At 34.7% G+C, this 25022-nt stretch overlaps 1 protein-coding gene across 2 annotated transcripts in view; it reads left to right on the forward strand.

Moving 5' to 3' along the window:
* DNAH8 (dynein axonemal heavy chain 8) overlaps positions 1-25022 on the forward strand; it is a 399591-nt gene that overhangs the window by 23918 nt on the left and 350651 nt on the right. For both annotated transcript variants that reach the window (XM_044672126.1, XM_044672127.1), the window contains exons 6-10: positions 8651-8764; positions 12518-12625; positions 15042-15143; positions 17790-17936; positions 21799-21996. In XM_044672126.1, the coding sequence (XP_044528061.1) occupies positions 8651-8764; positions 12518-12625; positions 15042-15143; positions 17790-17936; positions 21799-21996 (669 nt within the window). The remainder of the gene's footprint in view (positions 1-8650; positions 8765-12517; positions 12626-15041; positions 15144-17789; positions 17937-21798; positions 21997-25022) is intronic.

Genomic DNA, 25022 nt, shown 5'->3' on the forward strand with positions numbered 1-25022 from the left:
TCTAGTTTTAATTGTTTGGAAAATGTTTTGTAGTTGTGTTCGTATAATTCCTGTGTTTTTTTGGTAGATAGATTCCTAAGTATTTTTTATTGTCTAGGGTGATTTTAAATGGTGTTTCTCTTTCTACCTCTTGCTGTTGTGATGTGTTGGAAATATATAGAAATGCTGATGATTTATGTGCATTTATTTTGTATCCTGCAACTTTGCTAAAGATGTTGATTATTTCTACAAGCTTCTTAGTTGATTCTCTAGGATTTTTTAAGTAGACCATCATATCATCTGCAAAGAGAGTGATAGCTTAGTCTCCTCCTTGCCTATTTTGATACCCTCAATTTCTTTTTCTTCTCTAATTGCTACTGCTAGTGTTTCTAGTACAATGTTAAATAATAGAGGAGATAAAGGGCATCCTTGTTTCACTCCTGTTCTTATTGGAAAGGCTTCTAATTTATCCCCATTGCATATGATGCTTGTTGATGGTTTTAGATATATACTGTTCATTATTTTTAGGAAAGGTCCCTCTATTCCTATACTTTATAGTGTTTTTAATAAGAATGGATGTTGTATTTTGTCAAAGGCTTTTTAATCATCTATTGAGATAATCATGTAGTTTTTGTTGGTTTTCTTGTTGGTATGGTCAATTTTGGGAATGGTTTTCCTTATGTTGAACCATCTTTGCATTCCTGGTATAAATCCCACCTGATCATGTTGGATAACCCTCATGATCACTTGCTGGAGTCTTTTTGCTAGTATTCTATTTAAGATTTCTGCTTCTGTGTTCATTAAGGAGACTGGTTTATAGTTTTCTTTCTCTGTTTTTGGTCTCCCTGGCTTTGGAATCAGTACCATATTTGTGTCATAAAAGGAATTTGGTAGGACTCCTTCTTTGCTTATCATATCAAATAATTTGTATAGTATTGAGATTAGTTGCTCTTTGAATGTCTGATAGAATTCACTTGTGAATCCATCAGGCCCTGGCGATTTTTTCTTAGGGAATTCTTTGATGGGTTGTTCAATTTCTTTTTCTGATATGGGATTATTTAAATATTCTATTTCTTCTGCTGTTAATCTAGGCAATTTATATTTTTGTAAATATTCATCCATCTCACCTAGATTGCTATATTTATTGCCATATAATTGGGCAAAATAGTTTTTAATGATTGCCTTGATTTCCTCTTCATTAGAGGTGAGGTCTCCCTTTTCATCTTTGATACTGGTGATTTAGTTTTCTTCTTTCCTTTTTTAAATTAGATTGATGAGTACTTTGTCACTTTTGTTTGTTTTTTTCAAAGTATCAGCTTCTAGTCTTATTTATTAATCCAATAGTTTTTTTACTTTCAATTTTATTGATTTCATCTTTAATTTTTATAATCTCTAATTTGGTCTTTAACTGGGGATTTTTAATTTCTAGTTTTTTAATTTGCATGCCCAATTCATTAATCTCTGCCCTCCCTAATTTGTTAATATATTCACTCAGTGATATAAATTTTCCCCTTAGAACTGCTTTGGCTGCGTCTCGTAGGTTTTGGTAAGAAGTCTCATCATTGTCATTGTTTTCAATGAAATTATTAATTGTTTCTATGATTTGTTCTTTCACTAAATTATTTTGGAGAATCATTATTTAATTTCCAATCAGTTTTTGGTTTGCCTCTTCATATATTCTTACTAATAACTATTTTATTGCATTATGATCTGATAAGCTTGCATTTATTATTTCTCCTCTTTTGCATTTGTTTGCCATGTTTCTGTGCCCTAGTACATGGTTAATATTTGTGAATGTTCCAAGTGCTGGTGAAAAGAAGGTGTATTCCCTTTTGTCCCTATTAATTTTTCTCCATATACCTATTAAGTCTAATTTTTCTAGGATTTCATTCACCTCTCATCTCTTTCTTATTTATTTTTTGGTTTGATTTATCTAGATCTGAAAGGGGAAGATTGAGGTCACCCACTAGTATAATTTTGCTATATATTTCATCCTTGAGTTCCACTAGCTTCTCCTTTAGAAATCTGGATGCTATACCATTTGGTGCATACATGTTCTTCAATTGTTTATACTGCCTTTTATTAGGATGTAATTACCTACCCTATCTCTTTTAAGCAGATCTATTTTTACTTTGGCTCTGTCAGAGATCATTATGGCAACCCCTGCTTTCTTTTTCTCAGTTGAAGCCCAATATATTTTTCTCCATCCTTTAATTTTTACTCTATTTATGTCTGCCTGTCTCATGTATGTTTCTTGTAGACAACATATGTTAGGATTTTTGTTTCTAATCCACTCTGCTATTTGCTTCCATTTTATGGGCAAGTTTATCCCATTCACATTCAGAGTTATAATTATCAACTGTGTATTCCCAGACATTTTGTTTCTATCTTCTTGTCCTGTCCTCTTTTTTCACTATTTCCTTCTATACCAATGTTTTGTTTTTAATCAGTTCCCCTAATCCCCTCCCTTATTGTACTTCTCTTTCTCCCCTCTCCATTTTTATTTCCCTCTTATTCTTCTTTAGGATTTTTTTTAAGCTACCCCTCCATCCCCTTCCTAGTGTTACTTCCCTCCCCACCAGTCCTTTTGTTACTGTTCTCCTTTTCTATAAGGCTTGAATCAAGCCCTTGCCCCCAATGGATCTGATTGTTCTTTCCTCTTTAAGTTGATTTCAATGCACTTAAGTATTAAATATTTCCTCTCTCCAACCTTTTTACCTTTCCCATGTATTGATATTCTCCCCTGTTTGCCCCACTTGCTTCTTTATGGAATATAAATTTACTCCATTTAGTTTGTTTTCCCATTTTTATTAATATTACCTTCTTTCTCCCCCCTCTAGTTTTGTATATATTAATACATACGTATCTATTTAACTATCTATCTATCTATCTATCTATCTATCTATCTATCTATCTATATCTCTATATCTCTATATCTATATATAATATATATCTTGACATTTCATCCTATACAGTTTGTCACTATTCCCTCTATGAAAACTTCTTCTAGTTACCCTGTTGGTAATAACAATTTTTACTATTTGCCAATATCTTCTTTTCTTCTAGGGATACAAATCAATTGAACTTATTGGGTCCCTTAAAGAAAAGATTCCTCCCACCACCCCCAGCTCTCTTAATTACCTTTATGGTGATTCTCTTGAGTTTTGTGTTTGGGCAGCAATCTCTGTTTAAGTCTGTTTTTTTTCTTTATGAATGCTTAGAAGTCCCCAAATTTATTGAATGACCATACTTTTCCATAGTCAGTTTTGCTGGATAGTTGATTTTTGGTTGTAGACCCAGTTCTCTTGCTTTTTGGAATATTGTGTTCCATGCCTTCAGGTCCTTCAACGTAGATGTAGCCAGATCCTGTGTTATCCTAACTATGGTTCTCTGATATCTGAATGATTTATTTTTAGCAGCTTGTAATCTTTTTTCCTTGGTCTGGTAGTTTTTGAATTTGGCTATAATATTCCTAGAAGTTGTCAGTTGTGGATTAAATGTAGGAGATGATCTGTGGATCCTGTCAATTTCCACTTTTCCCTCTTGTTCAAGAATGTCAGGGCAGTTTTCTTTGATAATATCTTTTAGGATGATGTCTAAACTTTTTCTTTTGTCGTGATGTTCTGGCAAACCAATAATTCTTAAATTGTCTCTTATAGCCCTGTTCTCCAGATCTTTGTTTGAATCAATGAAATGTTTCATATTCTCCTCAAATTTTTCATTTTTTAAATTTTATTTTATATATTCTTGCTGCCTTGTGAAGTCATTTACTTCTAGTTGTTGAGTTCTATTTTTTAAAGACTAAATTTCATCCCTGGTTTTTTGATCATCCTTCTCCTTCTGGTCTGATTTTCTTTTTAGATCATTTTTTTCCTTCTTTGCTTCGTTTTCAAGCTGGTTAATTCTGGCCTTTAAGACTTTATTTTCTTGTTTTATTTCATGTATTACCTTTTTCAAATTGTCTTCAGCCTCTCTCAATTGCTTTTTGAGTTTCTGAAGTTCTTGAGTTAACTGAATTTTGAGATCTTCTAAAGTCTGTGTCCAATTCGCTGGAACTTTTTCCTCTTCTATTTCTATTTCATTTACTCTCTTTTCACTTCCTTGAAAGAAGCTGTCAGTTGTCATTTCTTTTCTCTTTTTCTGTTGCTTACTCATATTTTTTTCCTTTTCTGTTCTGCTAGTTTAAGCAGATGAATTTAATGAGCTTTGATGAAATATTTTCCCCCAGCTGGCAATGGAGGTTTGTAGTTACTTTCTCTGCAGTCTCTGCAGGGGGAGGGATGTTGGAGTTTCCCTGCCCTCTGAAGACTTCTTGTCTGTCCAATTAATAGTATTAAGCCTGTACTGATTGGATTAGTCCATATTGCTTAATGTGCCCTGAGGCTAAAACCTCGAGAGGGGGAAAAAAGGAAAAAAAAGAAAAAAGTAGGGCAACAATATGGAGTGTTTTTGCTGAGGTATCCAGCAGTATGGTCCCCCTGCTCTGTCCTTGTGTTTGATCTGGTTTTCTTTCCTCTTGAAGCCCTTTGTTTTCTATCTTGGTGTGATGAATCCAGGTGTCTGAGGTTTGGCTCCATCTAAGCCCCCATCTTCTGAGCATTTTTGTTCTGTTTCTCTGGCTTTCTCCTCCAGCCACCTCCCCGGTGCCTGTGTTCAACTCCCCAAGTCCAGAGCCAGCAAGGCCCTTTCTCCAGGCATGTGTACCTGCCCACCTGGGAGAGTTCAGGGGCTGCTGGAGACTCCGCACAGCACGTGAGGGAGGGGTCCTGGGTTTCCCCTTCTATACCCTCAAGACTGTAAAGTTCAAGAATTCAAGTCTTTTTCTTGGCGTACCTCTTTAGCTATCCAGCAGTAGGATTCCCCCTGCTCTGTCCCGTTGTTCGATTTGGTCCTCTTTCCTCGAAGTGCATTATTTTCTATCTTGGTGTGTAAGGGTGTGGAGGTTCTAAGATTTGCTCTGTTTAAGCCACAGTCTTTCCAGAATCTCATGGCCTGACATTCTCTTGACATCTTGAATTAGTTTTCTCATAGGTATTTTAAAATTCAACATGTTCCCAATTGAACTCATCATCTTTATGCCCAAGCCTTCTTGAGTTCAGGAAGAAGATTCCTATCTTCCCTCTTACTATTAAAGATATCACCATCTTTCTGGTCATCCACACTCACAAATTAAGTATGTCATCCCTTACTCCTCATTCCCCATTCCCCCATGTCCAATTTATTGCCAAGACTTTTTTATTTTACCTTTATAACATCAATAATAAATGTACCTCCTTTCTCACTTCTGTCATTGCCTCGCCCCTGGGGCAGGCTCTCATCACCTCATCTTGGACTGTTGCAATAATTGGTAGGTGTACTCTCTGCCTCAAATCTTTCCCCACACCAGTCTACTGCTCATTGCTCAAATTGATCTCCTAAAGTGCAGGACTGATTAAGTCACCTACTTTTTTGGGTAACATCCAAAGACTCCCTATTGCCCCCTATATGTTTGATTGAAATAAAGGTAAACTGAGGTAACAAAGGTCCAAGACGTTCAGTTTTTTTGTAAGGTTAGAAGTTACCAATAAAGGGGTCTTTAGCTCCTCAACAATCCAAAAGATCCCAATGAGGGCAGACAGATTATTTTTACAGGCAAGAGAAGGAGCAACTAAAAACTAGAATGTGGCATCATATATAGGGAAAACAATATGATCGGTTACAAAATCTGAAGCATCATGTGGGGGATAATATGATTGGCTGGAAATTGGGAATGTGGGCTAGTAATAACTTCTATTTGGGAAATTATGATTGATTTTATCAATATATAATGTTATAATGAATTCCTGGGACAAAATGGTCACCACTTTGAGTGATAAGACTGTCAGCTGAAGGCCTTGGAATGTACCCAGGTGCTATGACTCAGGGCTAAAAGTCCGTTGGAGCCAACCCTATAAATACCCATCAAGCACAGCACGAGACAGCTGAGTCTGGAGCAATCTTGGGAGATGGGAGGTCAGGAGGGACGGTATGCCCTATACTTGCAATCCATCTGCCTGGCTTGAGAGAACTAGAGAGCTATTACAACCATCATCAATAGAACTGGGAGAGAATTGTCATCCAGGAAAATCATCAGTAGTCTTCCCTAATCTTTGGCTTGGCTCTGGCAGTCAAGCCAGAGTTAGAGAGAGGGTATAGAATCTCCAGTCTCTACCAGATCAAGGAATTTCTGTAGCCTTGATCATTTCTTTAGACCATTGTCAATAAGGTTTCCAAATCCTCCATCCTTTCCATTGTTCCTAACACTTTTGAGATAGAATCAAATATGGTTGTTTGTTACAAAATACCTTTCCTGTGTGGTGAATATGCCTACAGCCCTTGGGAAGGGGAGACATTCATGCAGTCCAATCCACAGTGTTATTCAATCAGTGCATGTATAGCCCTTATCAATATTCATTCAAAGCCCAGGTTGAGGAGCTAGAGAAGTTGATCACACCTACAACTTCTCAGTAGTTCCTTGCCTGGGCAGCTGTTAAAAGGAGACAACTAACAGGCTTAGCCCAGCATAGTCTTTCAGGTGGGGAGAGGCATAACCCTTGTGTCAGCAACTTCCACACAGTGGCCTATGGGTGAGAATGGCTCTCTCTTCTCTCTCATCCCCATTCTTTTAACAATAAGAACAACTAATAGTATACAGATAGCAGATTTCTTCAAATTGTAGAAGGAAGGCCAGTGTCATAGAGATAACCGATTTTTCTTTTCATAAAAGTGACTTATAAGGAAACTGTACTTTTAAACTTAACTCAGAGGGAAAAATGAACTTCTAAACTCATGAATTGAATTTAACTCAGAAGCAAGGACACGACTTAGGCAGCTATACAAATTGTTGACAATGATACAGAATAGAATCAATTTAGTTTTTTTAAGTGTCATATATAAAATCCTTTATTTTTAAAAATATCTCATATTCCCACCTTTCCAGGCTTTATATGCCTTACTCTCTTCCATATACTCTGTAATTTATGACACTGGCTGCTTTACTTGTTCTTTAAACGACACTCCAACTCTTGACTGGCTCTCATATCTGGAATGTTCTCATTTGTTTCCCGAGTTCTCTAGCTTCAAGTCTCAGCTAACATTTCCACCTTCTAATGGAAACCTTTCCTGATTCTCCTTAATGGTAATGACTTCATTCTAATGATTATCTCCAATTTATATTATCTACGTCTTGTTTGTACTACATTGTTGTTTTCATGTTATTTCTCTTTTTGCCTTTCTTTGTATGCCCAGTGCTTAGCACAATGTTGTCCCTTACTGACTTTTATATGCAATAATTGATGCAAACGTTTTATTTTGATGTCACAGTTTCTCTTCTTAATTACATCGACTCAGTGCAAAAGCTTTCATTTTATGTATTTGATACATTCTATTTGCCTTTTGTGATCTTTTCTGTCCCATTCTTGGTTATAAATTCTCCCCCCTAATGTGTCTGTGTCATCTATGTATCTGTCTATGAATATGCATATACATATAAATGTCCAAGATTCTCTTCTAGTTAAATGATGTGATTTTTAAGTATTTAGATCACTTTTCTCTTTGAAGTTACTAATAGTATAGGATTATGGCTAAAACGAATTTCTACCTAATTGCCTTCCAGTTTTCTCAGCAGTTCATTTCAAATATCTTCAAATAAATCTTCAAAAAATATATTCAAATCCTTCCCTGAGAAGGTAGAATTTTTTGATTTATATACATATATTGTATTCATTTGTTTATAAATCAGACTCATTTGTTCAGTTTCAATGATCTGCTTTTCTATGTTTTTAACAAGTACCAAATAGCTTTTCTAACTACTAGTTTAGGAAACAGTAATGTCCTTTGATTCTTAAGTTTCCCTTTGTTCTTAATTTATTTCCCTTGAAATTCTTGACTTTTTGTTCTAAATACCCTTTTTATTATGTAAATTTATTATCATTTTATTCTATAATGTAAGACATTGGTAGTATGATTGGTATAACACTAAATCTATGAATTGTTACTACCCAGCTATGAAAAATTAATCATATCTTGAGTTGTCATTTTCTATTGTTATAAAGATTATTTTGTAGTTCTTCATTGGATATCCATCTCTAAATGTAATAACTCAACTTTAAGAAACATTTGTCAAAGGCCTATTATGTTCAGACCACTTAGTTATTTGTTGGCAGATTCACAGATTAAATAGGACAAGATTGCTTCCATGTATGTTGTTTTCCATTTTCAGAAAACACACACACAGACACACACACACAAACATATACACAAACTACTTATGTTATTGTATAGATAGAAATATGGCCAAAGGGAACAACCTTAACATTTTGAATAAATTGAAGTCCTTTTGTTGACTGAAAGACATTGAGATTTAGTGGATAGAACACTATATCTGTAATTAGGAAACCTGGGTTTGGATCCTGCCACATACAAATAATAGCTGTGTGAAAGTCATCTGACCTTTCAGAGCCTCAGTTTCTATATCTGTAAAATGGGAATACTTTCATATATCACACAAGATTATTATAAGGAAAATAATTTGTAAATGATAAAGACATTAAAAAATTTAGTTATAAAATATCAATGTTATATTACTTTATATTATTACATTGGTTCATTATGATATTATTAGATATTCTTTCTCAAAAATTTTTTTCTTTAGAACTGGCGTGATTTAGATGCAAGAATTACAGATACAGCAAATGAATCAAAAGATAATGTTAGATATTTGTACACACTAGAAAAAGTATGTCAACCCCTCTACAACTATGACCTAGTAAGTATACTTTTATAAATGTAATATGCAGTTTAAATATCATAAGTATTTGTTTGCACTCTTTATAATTTGAAAATGTTTCGATAAAGTTATAGTACCAAACCTAGTACCTTTAATATATATAGTAATACTGCATTTTTGTGAAAATATAATGTTTACAGTAATGTTCCCCTTAAAATTAAATTCTCTACCTTCTTTGTTGATTTGCAGTTCTTTAAAGTGCTTTAATATAAAGGGTCTTATTTGATTATCACAGCAGACTTGTGAAGTAGGCAAGATGGGTTTTATTACCTTCATTTTTAGAAGCAGAGATTGAGGATCAGAGATGTTCACTAACTTGCCCAAGGTTGTGAAAGTAGTAAGTGGTAGAGACAGGACCAGAACTAGAGTTTCCAGACTCTTAATTCAGTGTTCCTTTTACTTCTCCATTATAATTTTTTTGAGGTATCAAAGGTTAGTGTTAATAATTATTTTATGACTTCTCCCACCAAGTTTATCCTTATTTTTGATTCTTAAATATTCCCAGGATATCTATTTTATAAATCAATTTTTCATGCAATATTACCATTATAATCCAAATAACACATAATTATAGAATATTAGATCTAGAAGGAAGCCTCATGGGATCATGGATCTGTAATTGGAAGAGACCTCAGAAGCCAGTGAGTCCAAATCTCTCATTTTACATAAAATGAGGAAACTCAAGCCCAGCAAGTTTAAATGACTTTCCTAAGGTCAGAGAAGTAGTCAGGGGAAGATCCAGGATTTGAATTTCAGAGATTATCTAGTATAATCTCACCTCTTTCCTATCATTTTCTGTGGATCAGAGATGAAATGACTTGTCTAAGGTCATACAGTTAGCAAGTAGTAGAGTCAATACTTGAACCCGAAACCCAACCAACACTGCTCCTTGTCTCAACCACACTTAACAATGTAGCAAGACAGAAAAGACAAATATACAAATACATAATTTTCAATTTTTGTTTTCATATCCATAGCACCCAGGATAGTGTCTTGCACAAAGTAGGTTCTTAGAAAGTACTCTGTTGAATTAAATCAAATAAATATAAAACAAAATGGGATACAATAAATGCACAAGAGAGATACAAACATACAGTACAAACATACAGTACATCAGAAGAAGATGGCATAATGGAGAAAGAGGCATGTGAAGTGGGCTATCATGGATACATAGGATCATCAAAAGTAGAAATTGGGGGAAGAAGGCAATTCCAGGTGAAAGGAATGGATAAGCATAGATCTGGAAAAGTTCATAATGGAGCATGGAAGGCTTCTAAGAGTCATATTCTTTGCTTATCTCTTTCTGAATAGGGAAAGGATTCACATAAAAGCATCATGATCATTCAACATGAATAATTATTTGTTAAGTGGTATTGTGGGAGAGGGTGGAAATGGGAACACTTTTTAGTATCACAATAAAGTGGTAGTAGAAAACAGTGGAGGGAACAGAGGGAATTTAAGAAAAATCATGGAAAAACAATCAATGGAATTTAGTGGCGTTGAAAGAACACGATATGAGAGAAGAAACTGATTTCCACAAACTGCTGGTAAAAGTTATTTTTTTAAATTTTAGGCGACATAATAATAACCATCAATAATTACTGTTGGCTAAAGTTTATGCCTGATCTTCCTGCTCATTCATAATTTCATTTTAGGCTAGGAAGAAATATGGGGGAGTAGTATAATCTGGCTTTAAGAACCAGATTATACTACTTCCATAAGTTCTCTAATGTCACCCCTTAGGTTTTCTTTTGCTCTTTTTACTAAGGCTAGTTCTAGGTGAAGGACTGGCTGAAGTGATTCATGCTTGTTGAAGGCCTTGGGTACTAGAAGGACTCCTGGCCCCCTTCAGCTCTAAGATTCTAACTGAAGTGACAAGACTGGTGGTGTCATAGGAGGAAGAGGGGACAATAATGTCTTTTCCCTTGCCCTCTTCTTACTTCTACTGGTATAACTATGTAGGTAGGACACTAAAAGTTCTGGAGTAGGGAGTCAAGAAGATCATAGTTGAAGTCCTACCTTGGACTCTTGCAAACTGAAGTCTTAAGTCACTTAACCCCTGCCAGCTTCATTTTTTTCCTCTATAAAATGGATGCAATAATAGCACTACATCTACTTCACAGGGTTGTTGTAAGAATCAAAAGAGATCACCCATTTATAGTGTTTTGCAAACTTTAAAAATGCTATAAATGTTAGCTTCCCTAATCTCTCTTTCACCACTTCTACTCTCCTACTTGCACAAAGAATTTGTCCAACCTACATTTCACTCCAGAGTTTATAAGACTTCCTTAATTTTGAAGTGGACCAGGAAAGAAGTAGGTTGGAGGTGAGATAAAGAAGTTCCTGGAGTCATTGGACTAAAAGGAGCTCCAATAGAATTCCACTCTCTCTCTGAGAGAAAGTGGCATTCTAAGAATCTAAGAATTATAAGGTAGCACTCAATCCAACTCACATGTGAACAAGGATACCTTCTATAACATTCCTAACTTATGGTTGTCTTCCAGCCTCTGCTTAAAGACTAGTAAGAATAATCCTTTTATTTCCACAGAATCATGTATTTAAGGAGAACTGTATCAGGAATCATAAAATTCATAATTAATCTAGAATTCCTTATATAAAACAAGCAAAATGGCATTAAGTAAGATATACACAAGGAATCTAGTTCTGCTTCTGCCACATAAAGCAGCAATTTAAGCCTCTGAGCTCCAATTTTCTCATGTGAAAAGAGAGTTAGTTGGGCTGGGTGATTTCTAAAATAATTCCTTCCTCTAAAATTCTTTGATCCAATTTTATCTTAAAGCTTAAATGTTTGCTATTTTGGCTATTTTACGATTCAGAATTCCTTATTTAGAATTTAAGCTAGTAGAAGTTTATTCTGAATAATTGCCTATATACATAGCATTGTTAACACCTGAATATTGAAGGTTATGTTAAACTTAAAATAGAAACAGCAGCCCTTGATCTGTAGTGCAGTTCTGCATAGTAACTTAGTTTTAAAATGTAATATTATCTATATTTTCTTATATTTTTATTTATTTTATTAAATATTTACCAATTACATCTTAATCTGATTTTGGTCACACTCTGGTGTGTTGTGGATCACATGTGGCCATGGGATGTGTTTGATAACTCTGTTGAAGAAAATGATAATAAAATACATCATATGTAATTTGTTTAATCACTTAAATAATAGTCAAACTGCCATAGTATTCAGAGAATATAAATTGATTAATCTGAGAACCAAAAATAATGGATCAATGAAAAGAAAGTACATGGAGGGTCTGAGTTCAATTTCTACCTTAGTTACTTACTATTTCTGTGACTTGAGGCAAATTAACCTGTTTCCTCATATGTAAAATGAGAGCATGGGATTAGATAACTTCTAGGATTCATTCTAGTTCTAAGTCTATGAGTATACAAACACATAAGCAAACTTAGTCCTTTTTCTGTTTAAGAAAACACATTTTATATGCTGCTGGGTTGTCACCAGAATGTTCGTATGACTGTTACATGTTAATAATGCTCACAAATTGCATATTTCTATAGTAATTCCATGAACCTGTTTATCTTTTTATTCAACTGGGTGAATTAAAGAAGCTTTTTCCCCCTGACAAACTCTTGACATAAATCTGAAAATTTATTTGTGTAATGTGAAAATTCATCATGTATGTAACAACTCTTCTGTGATTTAAATGCTAGGATTTATAATTTACTTCAAAATTTAAATTTTAGGTTTCTATGGCTCATGGAATACAAAATTTGATTAATGCTATCAGGATGATTCATAGTGTGTCAAGGTATTATAATACCTCAGAAAGAATGACCTCACTCTTTATAAAGGTAAGTTTATGAAGAAGAATGTCATATATGTAACTTTTGAAGGAAATTAGTAGCTTGTATTTTTGTATTGGCAGTTTCCTCAAAGTCATAAATCTTAATGTATCATAGGATATGTGTTCCAATATGATAGATTATTTACTTCTCATTTAGTCTCTACATTGTAGTTTCACGTAGAATTTAAAATTTGGCTAATTAAACAGTTTATTTTTAAAATATTTTGGTCCCTGAGCTATATAGCTCCCTTTAGTGATTGATTGGAATACAGATAGCAAATTATTCTTGGTGTGTCTCAATGTAAATAGTCAGCTTTCAATGTCCTGATGTTTGGAGGCGTTCACACTTAGCAGGCACAGCTTGGGTGAAGATCTTGCAAAGGAGTTGGGAATGAGTGGTTCAATAGGAGAACAAAGAATGAGCAGGGTCACAAAATCTGACTCTTGAGAGGGACCATCCAGGAGAAGAGGATTATCAACAATATTAAAGGCTGCAGAGACGTCAAGAAGGATTGATTAAAAAAAAAAGATTTGACATTTAAGAGATCATTGGTAACTGGAGAAAGCAGTTTTAGGTGAATATAAGGTCAGATTATAAAGGATTTAGAAAGGAAACATAAGACTGTGCTACAGGTAGATTATTTTTATAGCTCTGTAAAGGGTGAATGGGAGAAGGAAGAGACTTGCAACATAAAGGCTAGTTAGGAAACTGAGTCCAGTCAAGAGGCAGTGAAAACCTGAACTAGTTTGGTGATCATGTTGCTAAAGCGAAGATGAATATGTGGAGGTAGAAATAATAAATAATAGGACTTGGCCACTTCTGGCATGGAAAACAAGTGAATTGCCTCTTTTATAGAGAGACTGCTGGAGTTCAAGACTCACCTCTTATAAAAGGTTGGTATGATGGTACACACCTTGGGAGTGTTCACCACTGTGCTGATGTAGGCAAGGATTAACATCTTCATATGGGATTTCTTTTATCTTTAATGTAGGCTCTTTTGTTTGAATCAAACCTTGATCTGCTGCTTTGCTTATTCCGGTCTTTTAGACATGAGTGCAGAGTGGGTGCAATGTTTTGCTAAGTGAACTTCTGTTATTTTCTGTATTATATGATTGTTTTTAGTGATACTCAAATATTGCTGGCTTACTGCTTCTCTTGATTTGAGTTAGGGGTCCCTAAGGTTTAGAGCAAAAGGCATGGTGATTCTAGGATAAGTTGCCTCCAGAGATTATATCATAGTAAATCAGTGGTCCCAGAGGTCAAAGTCCCTCCAGTTTTACAAATGAAAATACACTGAGATCAAGAGGAATAGAGTGACTTGTCCAACTGATAGCCACCCAAAGATCTGTAGGTTATAAACTTCAAAGATAAGAACTAACTTGTTTTTTATTTGAATATATAACTCCTAGCAGTACTCTGTGTGTAGCAAAGACTTAATATATATTTGTTGTATGTTTATTATTGCCTGTTGACTTCTTTAATTTAGCTCTCTTCTCTGAAAATGAGTGCATAATCAGTGTACTGCCTAACTAAATCTCAGTGATTGCTTTTCACCTCTGATTTACAGTGAAAATTTTGTATAATGTAATGAATTCTCCAGGTGTATATGACCTTTCACTTCTTCCAACTTCTTGCTAGCCTACAATGCTCTCCAAAGTGACTCATAACCAGTTGTATATCATCTCATATTTGTATGTCAAAAGCATAGCCTTCTTTCAAATAATGATTGCTAAAGGAGAGTTTCTGAGGTCTTGTTGCTTGTAAGCCTCATAGGAAGAAAAGTTCACAACGTTAGAAAATGCTTATTTTTAGATCTCATTAACTGGAACTTTTATACAGGTCTTGCTTTGATTTTTCAAACCTTTATAATCTTATAATGCATTGCAAAAATTACCTTTACCTAGAAAAGGCATAAAGTGTACCTAAAATTCCAATTACGGTGATAAAAATTGATGATGTATATTAGAATTTGATTATTCGAAGGAATCTAAAAGATCAGACATGCTGTATTAGGTCAGACCTATGATTCATTTAGCTCAATGTTCTATCTCTAATAAAGAACATTTTGTGGAAAAAGATGATTATTTTTAGTGTCCGCCTTATGAATTATGTTATTCCCTTAAGAAACTACCTATCACTTCTTGATGGTTCATTTGGGGTTTTGTCATTTACTCATTTATTTGAACCTGGAATTTTTATATTTTTAGTCTACATATCTCTTAGAATTACTATTTATTACTTACTGAATGACATAGTATTCATTTTTATTCAAACTTAGCTCAAGTTTAAAGGGTGCCTCATTAATTCTAATATTCTGAAATTTGACAAATATGCCAGTTTTTACTCTATCCATGCCATTTATGATTCTTACAAATGTCTATAATTGCATCCATTTAAATTTGTAACTACCTTTTGTTTTTAGGTTACAAATCAAATGGTGACAGCATGTAAAGCATATATTACTGATGGAGGAATGACTCATGTATGGGATCAAGAAACACCAGTTGTATTAAAAAAAATTGAGGTTAGTATTTCTATATTTTTACTTTTATAAGCTATTAAAAATTTAAAATCCCTTACTTTCTGTCTTAGATTTGATACAAATATTGGTTCCATGGCAGAAGAGTGGAAAAGGCCAGGCAATTAGGGTTAAGTAACTTGTCTAGGGTAACATCTACAAAGTGTCTGAAGCCTGGTTATGGAAATAGGGAAGGGATTATGGCAGTGCTGAAACTTGAGTGATGTTAATGCTGGAGTGTTTAAGCATTAGGGGAGAAGCTCTCACTTAATTCCAAACCTTGAGACGTGATGTCATAGAAATCCATTCCAAACCTGGAAATCATAGGTGAAACTTCTGGATTTACTTATCTCTTCTTGCTTCTCAGTGGAGTCATAAACCAGTTTGCTAAATTAGAGTTGAGATAGTCTCTCTGTCCTTTTGTTGTTTTAGATTCTTGAGTAAACTTCATTTTATCATTCTAACCCTGTTCCCTAGCTTTAGAAGTTCTGTATCCTTATAATAAACAGAGTGAAGGAAAAAGGCTAGATGTGAGAGATGTGTAAGTAGAATACAAAAGAATTAGCAACTGATTGGGTATAGAGGATGATATAGCAAAGTCAAGAATGACTGCAAGGCTGAAAATCTGATTGACTAAAAGGATCTATATCTATGAATATATAGATCTATAAGCTATATGTATAAGGATAACTAGACATTTCCTTATTAAAATGTCAGTAAAAAAGAAACTTACAGATAAAAAAGATTGAAATCTTCCTTCTCTTATGAAAAATATCATGCTCCCTAAAACTAAAAATGTAGCTTTCTTTTGCATTTGAAAATTGTAATATGTGGTTTGCTCTCAGTGTGCTGGAATCATAATTGCAGTGAGATTAATCAGAGAATACTATTACTGATGTGGGTAAATTGCCTAATTAACTCCATAAGTCATGGACCTTTGGTACTTCCCAAGAAGTTAAACTGTTAAGGGCTGGCTGTGGGAAGCCAGCTGAAAGGATTGAGTTTCAGGCCTCACAAAGTGAGAGACATATAGAGACAGGCAGTAGGTGGAGCAGGAGTCCCAATGACTGAGTAAATAAATGGGACCGAGAGGGACATGCGATTATATGAGTCCAGTTTTATTGAGAATGAAGTCTAATATATATAGGAAATTTTGCTCTAGTAACTGAAGAAGCATTACAACATAATGAACCAATTGGGAATTAGGCGAATTACAGGAAAAGGGGGGAATGCAGCTATGCAATTTGGTCATCAGGATGACAAGCTGTTTACACCACAAACTACAAAGGTTTCTTTGGTCTTTGCATACATGTATTCTCCTTATCCATGAAGATACAGGCCCAAGGCCTATTGCCTGAAAGGAGTAGTGCTTAAGCTTTATAGATATGCTTTAAGGCTTACTGCCTTAGGAGCTGTACCAGGCAACTTCAGCCCACCTAGGGAGTGTCTAGCTCCTTATCTAGAGCTCAGCCAGATGGCGTCCAACAAAGGCCTGTAGTTCTTGCTTAGAAATAGGCCTTACCAAAGATGTCAGAGCAGAAGTACAGCCATGCCTTTTATTGCTGCTTTCCTCAGTGAGCCTAAAGTGTCCTATGCCTCCATCATTAAACATGTGCCTTAGTCCCTTGTTGAGAGCCATACCGAGAGGCCACAGGAGTCTTCTCTGATTGGTCCTACACTACTCAAGTTGTTTCCTGATGATTCTTTGATGCTTAAATGAAAAATCTTGGCACATGTTTAGAGAATTCAACAAAGAAAATTAATCAGACATATTGAGCCAGAGGGCAAAGTGAAAATAGGAAGACTCCACTAATCATGTCCTTAAAAAAATCTAAAAAGTGAAAACACCCAGGAATTTCATAGCCCAAATCCAGAGCCTTCAAATCAAGAAAAGAAATATTGCAAAAAAGGTAGAAAGAACGGATTCAAATATCTAAGAACAAAGTCAGGATCACATAAGAATGTGGTGTAACTATTATAGTTGATTATAAAGAAGGGAAAAATCTTGGAATATGATATTCCTGATGAAAACATCAGAAGTGACTCTAGGCAAGTTAATGTTTGGTTTCATGGGACATAACCCTTGTCAGCAAAAATTTAATTTTCTCAAATTCTTCATATTTATTTTTAACCTCAGTCCCCCTATCTGAGATTGCCTTTGTTCAAATTGGAACTGGAATATATCTCAGAAGCTTTCAGTAGAATCTTAGTGTCAGTATTCATGTACTACAAGCTTCAGAGATGTGGAGGACCACTGAATGGGAATCAAGATGGTGCCATACCCTTAAGGCATTAAATTCAAAACTACTTTTTGAAGTGACAGTTCACATCTTCATGTGGAGACATGGATTTTAGTTTCACTTGTGATGTTAATTTTGGGTCTTTTGGAGATTTTGATCAGCTTAGAGAGGACATGATAGACTCATGTAATGGTCATAGTTTTATATTACAATAATGGTAAAAAAAAGAGATGAAGAGAAAAAGAACAAAAAGTTAAAACAAAATATTTCCTTACAGAGTACTTTCCTTATATGGACAGAGAGTTATAGTTGACTTAAGATGTCTTCTTTTTTTAATAGCAGGAGAGTATTTTTAGAGAAACATTTACATACAAGGCTCATTAGTTTTGTATCTATCCTTATCTTCTCCTAGGACTGCATTTTCCTATTCAAGGAATATCAGAAGTCTTTTCATAAAACAAGGAAGCAGATTTTGGAAGCCTCAGGGGAAAAAACATTTGAGGTTTCAGAAATGTACATATTCGGTAAATTTGAAGCCTTCTGTAAAAGACTAGAGAAGGTAAGAATCGGATAGTTACTATCTTAACCTTTTTTGGGGGTTGGGGAGGAGGGGAGGTAGTTTCTTATTACTCATACTATGAGTATGGATAGCTATGATCATTTCACCCTTTTATCCTCTTGGTATATTTTTCTCCTCTTATTTTTCCCTTCAGCTTTCTTTTTAGCCCTATTGCTATCATAGATATCTACATGGTAAGGGCAATAACTTTTCAGCTATTGTTGGCAGCATTATTCAGGTAGGTGGGCTGCAGTGACTAACCTTGAATGGGATCAGGCTGATTGGGATAATAATGACAAAGATTATGGGATAACTATGATGAATTGACCTTTGTGAGTTAGAAAAATTAGGAAGTACTTAAATATTTTCTTGATGTATAATCAATATTTTTTCCATATCATAAACATAGAAACACCATTAACTTCCTTTATGTGCACGTGTATGTGAGTATGTGTGTGGGCAGGTGAGAAATTGATCTTGACATCTCTTCTGGTTCTTCCTCTCCCTGATTATCCACTCTTCAACATCCTTTGCTCTGAATTATCTTTCATATTTAATCCTTAAACCGTAATTATGAGTGAAACAACAGTATTATACCTGGTGCCTAGCCTGGCTTCCATGCAAGCCCAGGGAGAATCTCACTGTCCACGAGGGATCAAAAACAAATGCTCTCCACAGCTTTAGCTTCTTAGTCTCTCCACAGTTCATAGTACTCAGGTTCATCCATCTCTGCCACATCCTCTAAATTCAACTCTGGAATCTCTTTTTTAAAAAAATTCTCTTTCTGTGATCTCATCACTTTTCATGTATTTAATTATCAGCTTTATTTAGTTAACTCATAAATATGTATATGTCTCCCCAGTCTCTCCTTTGAACTCTAGTCCCATATCACCAATTGACTACTGTACATTTGAAACTAGCTTTCCCAGAGAGAGAGTAAATTCAGCATGTCTAGAACATAACTCATCACCTTCCCCCAAAACCTACCACTCTTCCAAACTAATTTCTGTCAAAGAAATTATAATTCCAGGTTCATAGTCCTAGTATTATCCTTAAATCCTCATTTCCCCTTGCCCCACATATTCACTTAATTGACATATATTGCCGTTTTACCTTCCACAAAATCTCAAATACCTGACCCCTTCTCTTTACTCACTTAGCCACCACCTCATCACTGTTTGGAGTATTGAAATGGCTTTCTAGTTGGCTCCTTGCTTATTGTTTCCCTGTTCTAGTCTATCTTCATATTGTTGAAGTGACTTCCTATTAAGATATACTCTCTTTATTTTAGCTTTTAAAGCCCTTTACAACCTGGCTCCAACCTATCTTTTAAGCTTCATTGTACATTATTCTCCATCCATTACTTAGTTATCCAGCCAAACTGACCTTTTTTAACTTTTCCCTACAACTCTCCATCTCCCATCTCTATGCCTTTGTTCTAGCCATCCCCCATGCCTGGAATACATTCATTCCTTTACCACCTAATAGAATCTCTCACTTCTTTCAGCCAAAGTTCAAATACCACTTTCCATATCAATGATTCTTAATCAAGAATCCATGAAATTTTTGAAAAATATTTTGAAAAAATTTAATATATCTTATTTCCTTTGTAATTTTATATACTTAGATTTATGTATTTAGAAACATTCTGACAATGAGTCTGTAGGCTTCACTAGATTGCCAGAGGAATCCAGGACACACAAAAGAAGGTCAACCTTGTTCTAGCTGAAGCCTTTCTTTATATTGCTAACTTCTAGTGTTCTCCCTCCTAAAGGATCTCGTATTTCTTTGTATTTATTCTTTTTCTATTCTGCATATATTTGTGTATGGGCTTGTTTTCCCTGTTAGAATATAGGCTCCTTGAGAGTAAAAGTTGTGTCATTCTTTATATTTGTATTCCTGGTGCCTAACAGAGCCTGGCACATAATAGGATTATAATAAATGCTTATTTACTGAGTGATTTGGAAAGATAGAAGACAGTGGAGAAGTCTGTAGCCCTTGAAAGTTGAGGTGAGAAGAGTTTATCATACTGTGGCCTAAAGCTAATGAATGTGTCAGCAGCTTCATGAGAAGCAGCACAGAACAACTCAGCTCTATTAGCTGTAGTTGCTAAGTAGTAGCTAAAAGAGCATAGAAAAACTCAGGCAAATCTATTGTCGGCTAAGTTTATATACTGTAGCAAAGTATATGGTTTGGAGATGATGTTCATGAACTTGTTCAAGAAATTAGATGCAGTTTTTGTAGCAGGTTCAAATTTGTAACCACATAGAAGGATAAACATGAACTCCAAAACTTATGTTTTATATTTGGTCCAGTTTGAGGTCATATTGGCACCACTCTTGCTTGTAATTGCTTAGACTAATATTGTTCTTTTGATTCAATTTTCCTTTCCTTTTTTTTTAAGGTTGTGATGTCATTTTTCTTCAGATTCCCAGTATCTAGCAAAGTGCCTTGCATATGAGAAGTACTTAATAAATGCTTATTCAACAGAATAAAATAGGACAGGTTAAGATAGAATTCATTTATGGCCTTGATAATATATAATTCAGGGATAACTTTCAATTTAATTGAATAAATATGAATGTATATATCTGTATATGACAAGATAGATATCTAGATATTTCTATATTTCTGGCATTTTCTAGGAGTTTCTTTCTATAATATGATATTTACATAGCAATATCCCATGTCACAATTATGTAGGTTCTGGTCATTGGGTTCTGCCTAGCAAATATACACTGAGAATTCAAATATCACTCTAATACCAAATAATTTGACCCAGTCGAACTGGTCTGAAGGACAACTGAATATTTTGCTACAACACCGAAATAAGCTTTTCAACAATTCTTCAGTAAGTCATAGGAAGGAGAGAACCTCTAATAATGGTATATTAGTCAAAACTCCAAGAAATAATAGTAGAGAGATAACTGGTCTTAAAACCAGGTTCAAAATTTGCCTCTGAAACACACTGGCTTTGTGCCCTTGAGCAGATTCCTTGGCCTCTCAGGGCTCTAGGCAGCAACCTAAGAATGGTGCTGATTGCACCGGTAGAGGGGTTTAGTTGCCTCAAAGTTCCATATAATACTGAAATCACAGGTCCAATTTCTATTTGTATAGCCAAAAGAGGAGCCTTGAAAAAATGATAGTTTTCAAATTCAGTGACCTGCATTAATTTAAAGCTGGGAGGGATCTCAGAGGGGATCTATAGTCCAGTTCCTTCATTTAACAAAAGAAGTCAAGTGATTTGCCCAGGATCACACAAGTAATAAGTGGCAAAACTAGTATTCAGACCCAAATCTTCTAACTGTAGGCAGGTAGATAGTGAGAGAACTGGAAGCAGTCAGGACGACCCGAGTTCAAATCCCGCTTCAGATGTGTTACTACCTGTTTGACCCTAGGCAAGTCATTTAATCCTTCAGGGCTTCAGTTTCTTCATCTGTAAAAAAAGAGGAGTTGGATCTAATGACTTCTAAGGTTCATTCAACCCAAAATCTGTGATCCTATGATCAATCCCAAACAACTTTACATTTTATCATCTCATTTTTCTGTAATCCTCCTAACATTTTCTAAAATATATAGTTTTTTGATGAAATGAATAGAAACAGGCTTCCTAGTTGTGACATTTTTGTCTTTTAAGTACAAAAGAAAGCCAAACATCATGGATATCTTAAATACAGTGCTTCATTTGGAAGAAAAAAGTTTAGATGAGATAATATTGTCTAGTCTGTATGACCACATTGTTCTATGAATTTTTATTATTTAATATCCTTAGTGAATGAATTAACATAATAAATTTGGCTAAAAAGGTTTATTAACACGATTATTCCTTTATTAAATATGAAAAATCACTTTTCTTTTAAAGATTACAGAAATGATTACAATTGTGCAAACATATTCAGCTTTGAGTAAATCTACCATAGAAGGAATAGATATCATGGCAATAAAATTCAAAAATATATACCAAGGTATTAAGAAAAAGCAATATAATACTCTGGATCCACGGAAAACAGAATTTGATGCTGATTACTTAGATTTTACAACAAAAATCAGTGGCTTAGAGGTAAGTAACAATTCCATGTTTCTCTTAATTTAGTAAAGATACATATAATGTATTTTCATATATTCTTTAATAAACCATGAAGTCGAGGCAAACATATTTAAAATAGGTAGGAAACATTGTTAATCTGACAAAAGCTTTCTAGATCATTAAAAATGTCAACCATCTTTTTATACATTTTTAAATGACAGAAGAGATATGCATCAATAACAATGGAATCCCCACATCTGAATTCTCATACCACTGTCTCCAAACTACTGCTTGAAAAAGCAGAAATGACACCAAAGGAAATAAATTTGTGAAGAGCAACTAGACTAGACCAACCTAGTAGACCCAGAAGAAATATAGAACTAAGATGATGAAACTGAGAATTGATAAAACATATTAAATTGGAGAGGACTTAGAAAAATATCACATAAAAACATACTTATGATCCAGAAACTATAATACAACCAATTCATATGCCTATTTCTCCCATTCTATAAAATATTTATGAGAATTTATGTACAAAATGGAAGGTATCTTAAATAAGGTCTAAGAAGGAAAATTACAGACCCGACAAAATAATATTCTATAAAAGAACACATTTCTACAGTCTTACAATAAGTAACAGACATTTATTAAGCATCTACTATGTGCCAGGCACTGTCCTAAGCACTACAAATACATATACAAGAAAGATAGGCAGATCTCACCCTCAAGGAGCAACCAAATGGAGGAAGGCAACAACATGTAAAAGAAAGCTCTAAAGCAAGAAGGGAGATGAAGGGAAAGTATCCAGTGTGGGGAGGGGGGTAGAAAAATCAAAGAAGTCCAAAATGAATGTGTCTGAAAGGGGAAAATGAGGAACTGTCTGTGATGTCTGTCCTATCCCCTCTCCTTAAATGGGGGAGTTTATGGCTCTACTCTCTAATCAGAGAGTCAGAGGGCACTGAAGAAGTGTAATAAGGCTGGAGCTACAAGATGATGAAATTTTGCAAAGATGAGTTTACTAGGAGCATGGTAGAGAAGCCAAGAAGATTAAAATGAGAACAGAGTATTTGGAAATGAGGAGATGACTGAAAGGTGTATATCCCTTGTATATACTTGCTTTTTGTTGAATGTATGAGTATTTGATTCTATAGAGCAAAACTTCCTTCCTTCCTTCCTTCCTTCCTTCCTTCCTTCCTTCCTTCCTTCCTTCCTTCCTTCCTTCCTTCCTTCCTTCCTTCCTTCCTTCCTGGGAGNTTCTGTTTAGAGTTAAGATCCTGATTATGTCAAACATTTCCATGATTACTCATGTAGAGTTTATCTTAACTATACATATAGGAAATATCAAGAAGATGAAGTATACCAGTTTTCTAGACTGATAGGCAGTTGGCTAGAGAGCTGGTCTAAAAGCATAGTTCCCATATATTGGACTAGTACTGAGGATGGACAAGGAGCTGATGACAGAATTTAACAGAAAAAGAATGGGTTGAATTGTTAATGGGAGCTCAGCTGGAATATCCTTCAAGAACCAAGGGTAACCTCCACAGCATGCAGGTTTAGGCAGCATAATATTGTGAAAATTATATATATATATATATATATGTATATATATATATGTGTGTGTGTGTGTGTGTGTGTGTGTATGTGAGTGTGTGTGTGTATAATATAATATAATATAAAATACCTTCTTAAATTTTGAAAAAGATACCATGTGCCAAAATCTTGTGATAAATTCTAAGAACAGAATTCGATTGCAAGTAGCCATTTCAAGATCAATTTTTAATTTTTACCCACTTCATAGAATATTACCAATGACAGCTAAGAAGTATTAGGTCTTAAGACTAAGCAAAATATACTTTTCCTGATGTTTATAAAAAGTAGTAGAGAGTGGACTGGACAAACCACTCTGAAAAACAATTTGGAATTATATTAATAAAGTCACAAAGCCGTATATAGCCTTTAATCAGGGATAAAACTATTAAACATACACTACAAGGAAGATAAAGAAATAGAAAAATCCCACTATATGACCCCAGGTGATCCCTTCTTCAATCCAAGATGGAAGTTCCCCAGGCATAGACCTAGCCAGTGACGTTTGGCCACCGTGGCTAGCCCTGTAATTTGCTTTCCCCAAAACTTCTTGCCCAAGCATAGGTCAAACACAATTTAAACCTAAACCAAAAAAACCTCAAGTTATTTATCCTTGGAGTTGCTTTCCCTCAAGGGGAGATAAAACTCAAAAGTCTCAGTTTCAAAAGAGCATATCACCTTAAACAACTTAAAAACCTAGATAGAAAGTCTATTAACTTTTCTCTACAAATTCACACATTATTTAGCCCAGAAAAATACAGAAAACTGCCTTATAAAGAACTTAACAATTTTTTAACATAGGAAAGAAAAAAATTTAGTTCCTCTTTTTCATACACTTCTGGCTTATATCAAATTTAAAGTTGAATTACACATAGAAGGAAGAAGATGAGCGATAGCTCTGGGAATATCTCCAAATATAGCCTTGAAGAATTCCAGATCCTCTTACTTTCCTTGAATGACAGGATTTCTTGGACTTGCATAGTTGTAGTCTGCCTGCTGAAACTCAGTCTCTTTTCACACAGAAAAAGAAATGGGAAAAATAGATCCCACGGGTACCCTTTTTAAAATCAATACTTTCTGTATGAAGGAGAGACCCCTTGGAGGTGACAAGGCTGTCACTCACATCCCATCTGGGTCGCCATCTTATCATGAAAAGTAAATCTACCGCACTGATAAAGACAATTTAGATAAACAAAGTCAAATTCTCCAAGTCAAGGTAGAAAGTTAGATTTTTATTGGAAGAGGGCCAAGTCCTCGAATAAAAACAGCATCTCGCACATATTAAATAGTTAGACCCTAGCAAGAGACAATGCAAGAAGGCAGAGACCTGGTTTATATACTAGTACAGTAACAAAATGAATATTTCCATACAAGGTTCATGAATTATATCACAGGACATAACATTATATAGACCTTCTTGGGAAATAGTTACCCAACAACAAAGCTAATTGGTTAGTTCATTTAGGAAA

This window comes from Gracilinanus agilis, chromosome 4 (genome assembly GCF_016433145.1).
Source record: "Gracilinanus agilis isolate LMUSP501 chromosome 4, AgileGrace, whole genome shotgun sequence".
Classification (NCBI taxonomy): Eukaryota; Metazoa; Chordata; class Mammalia; order Didelphimorphia; family Didelphidae; genus Gracilinanus; species Gracilinanus agilis.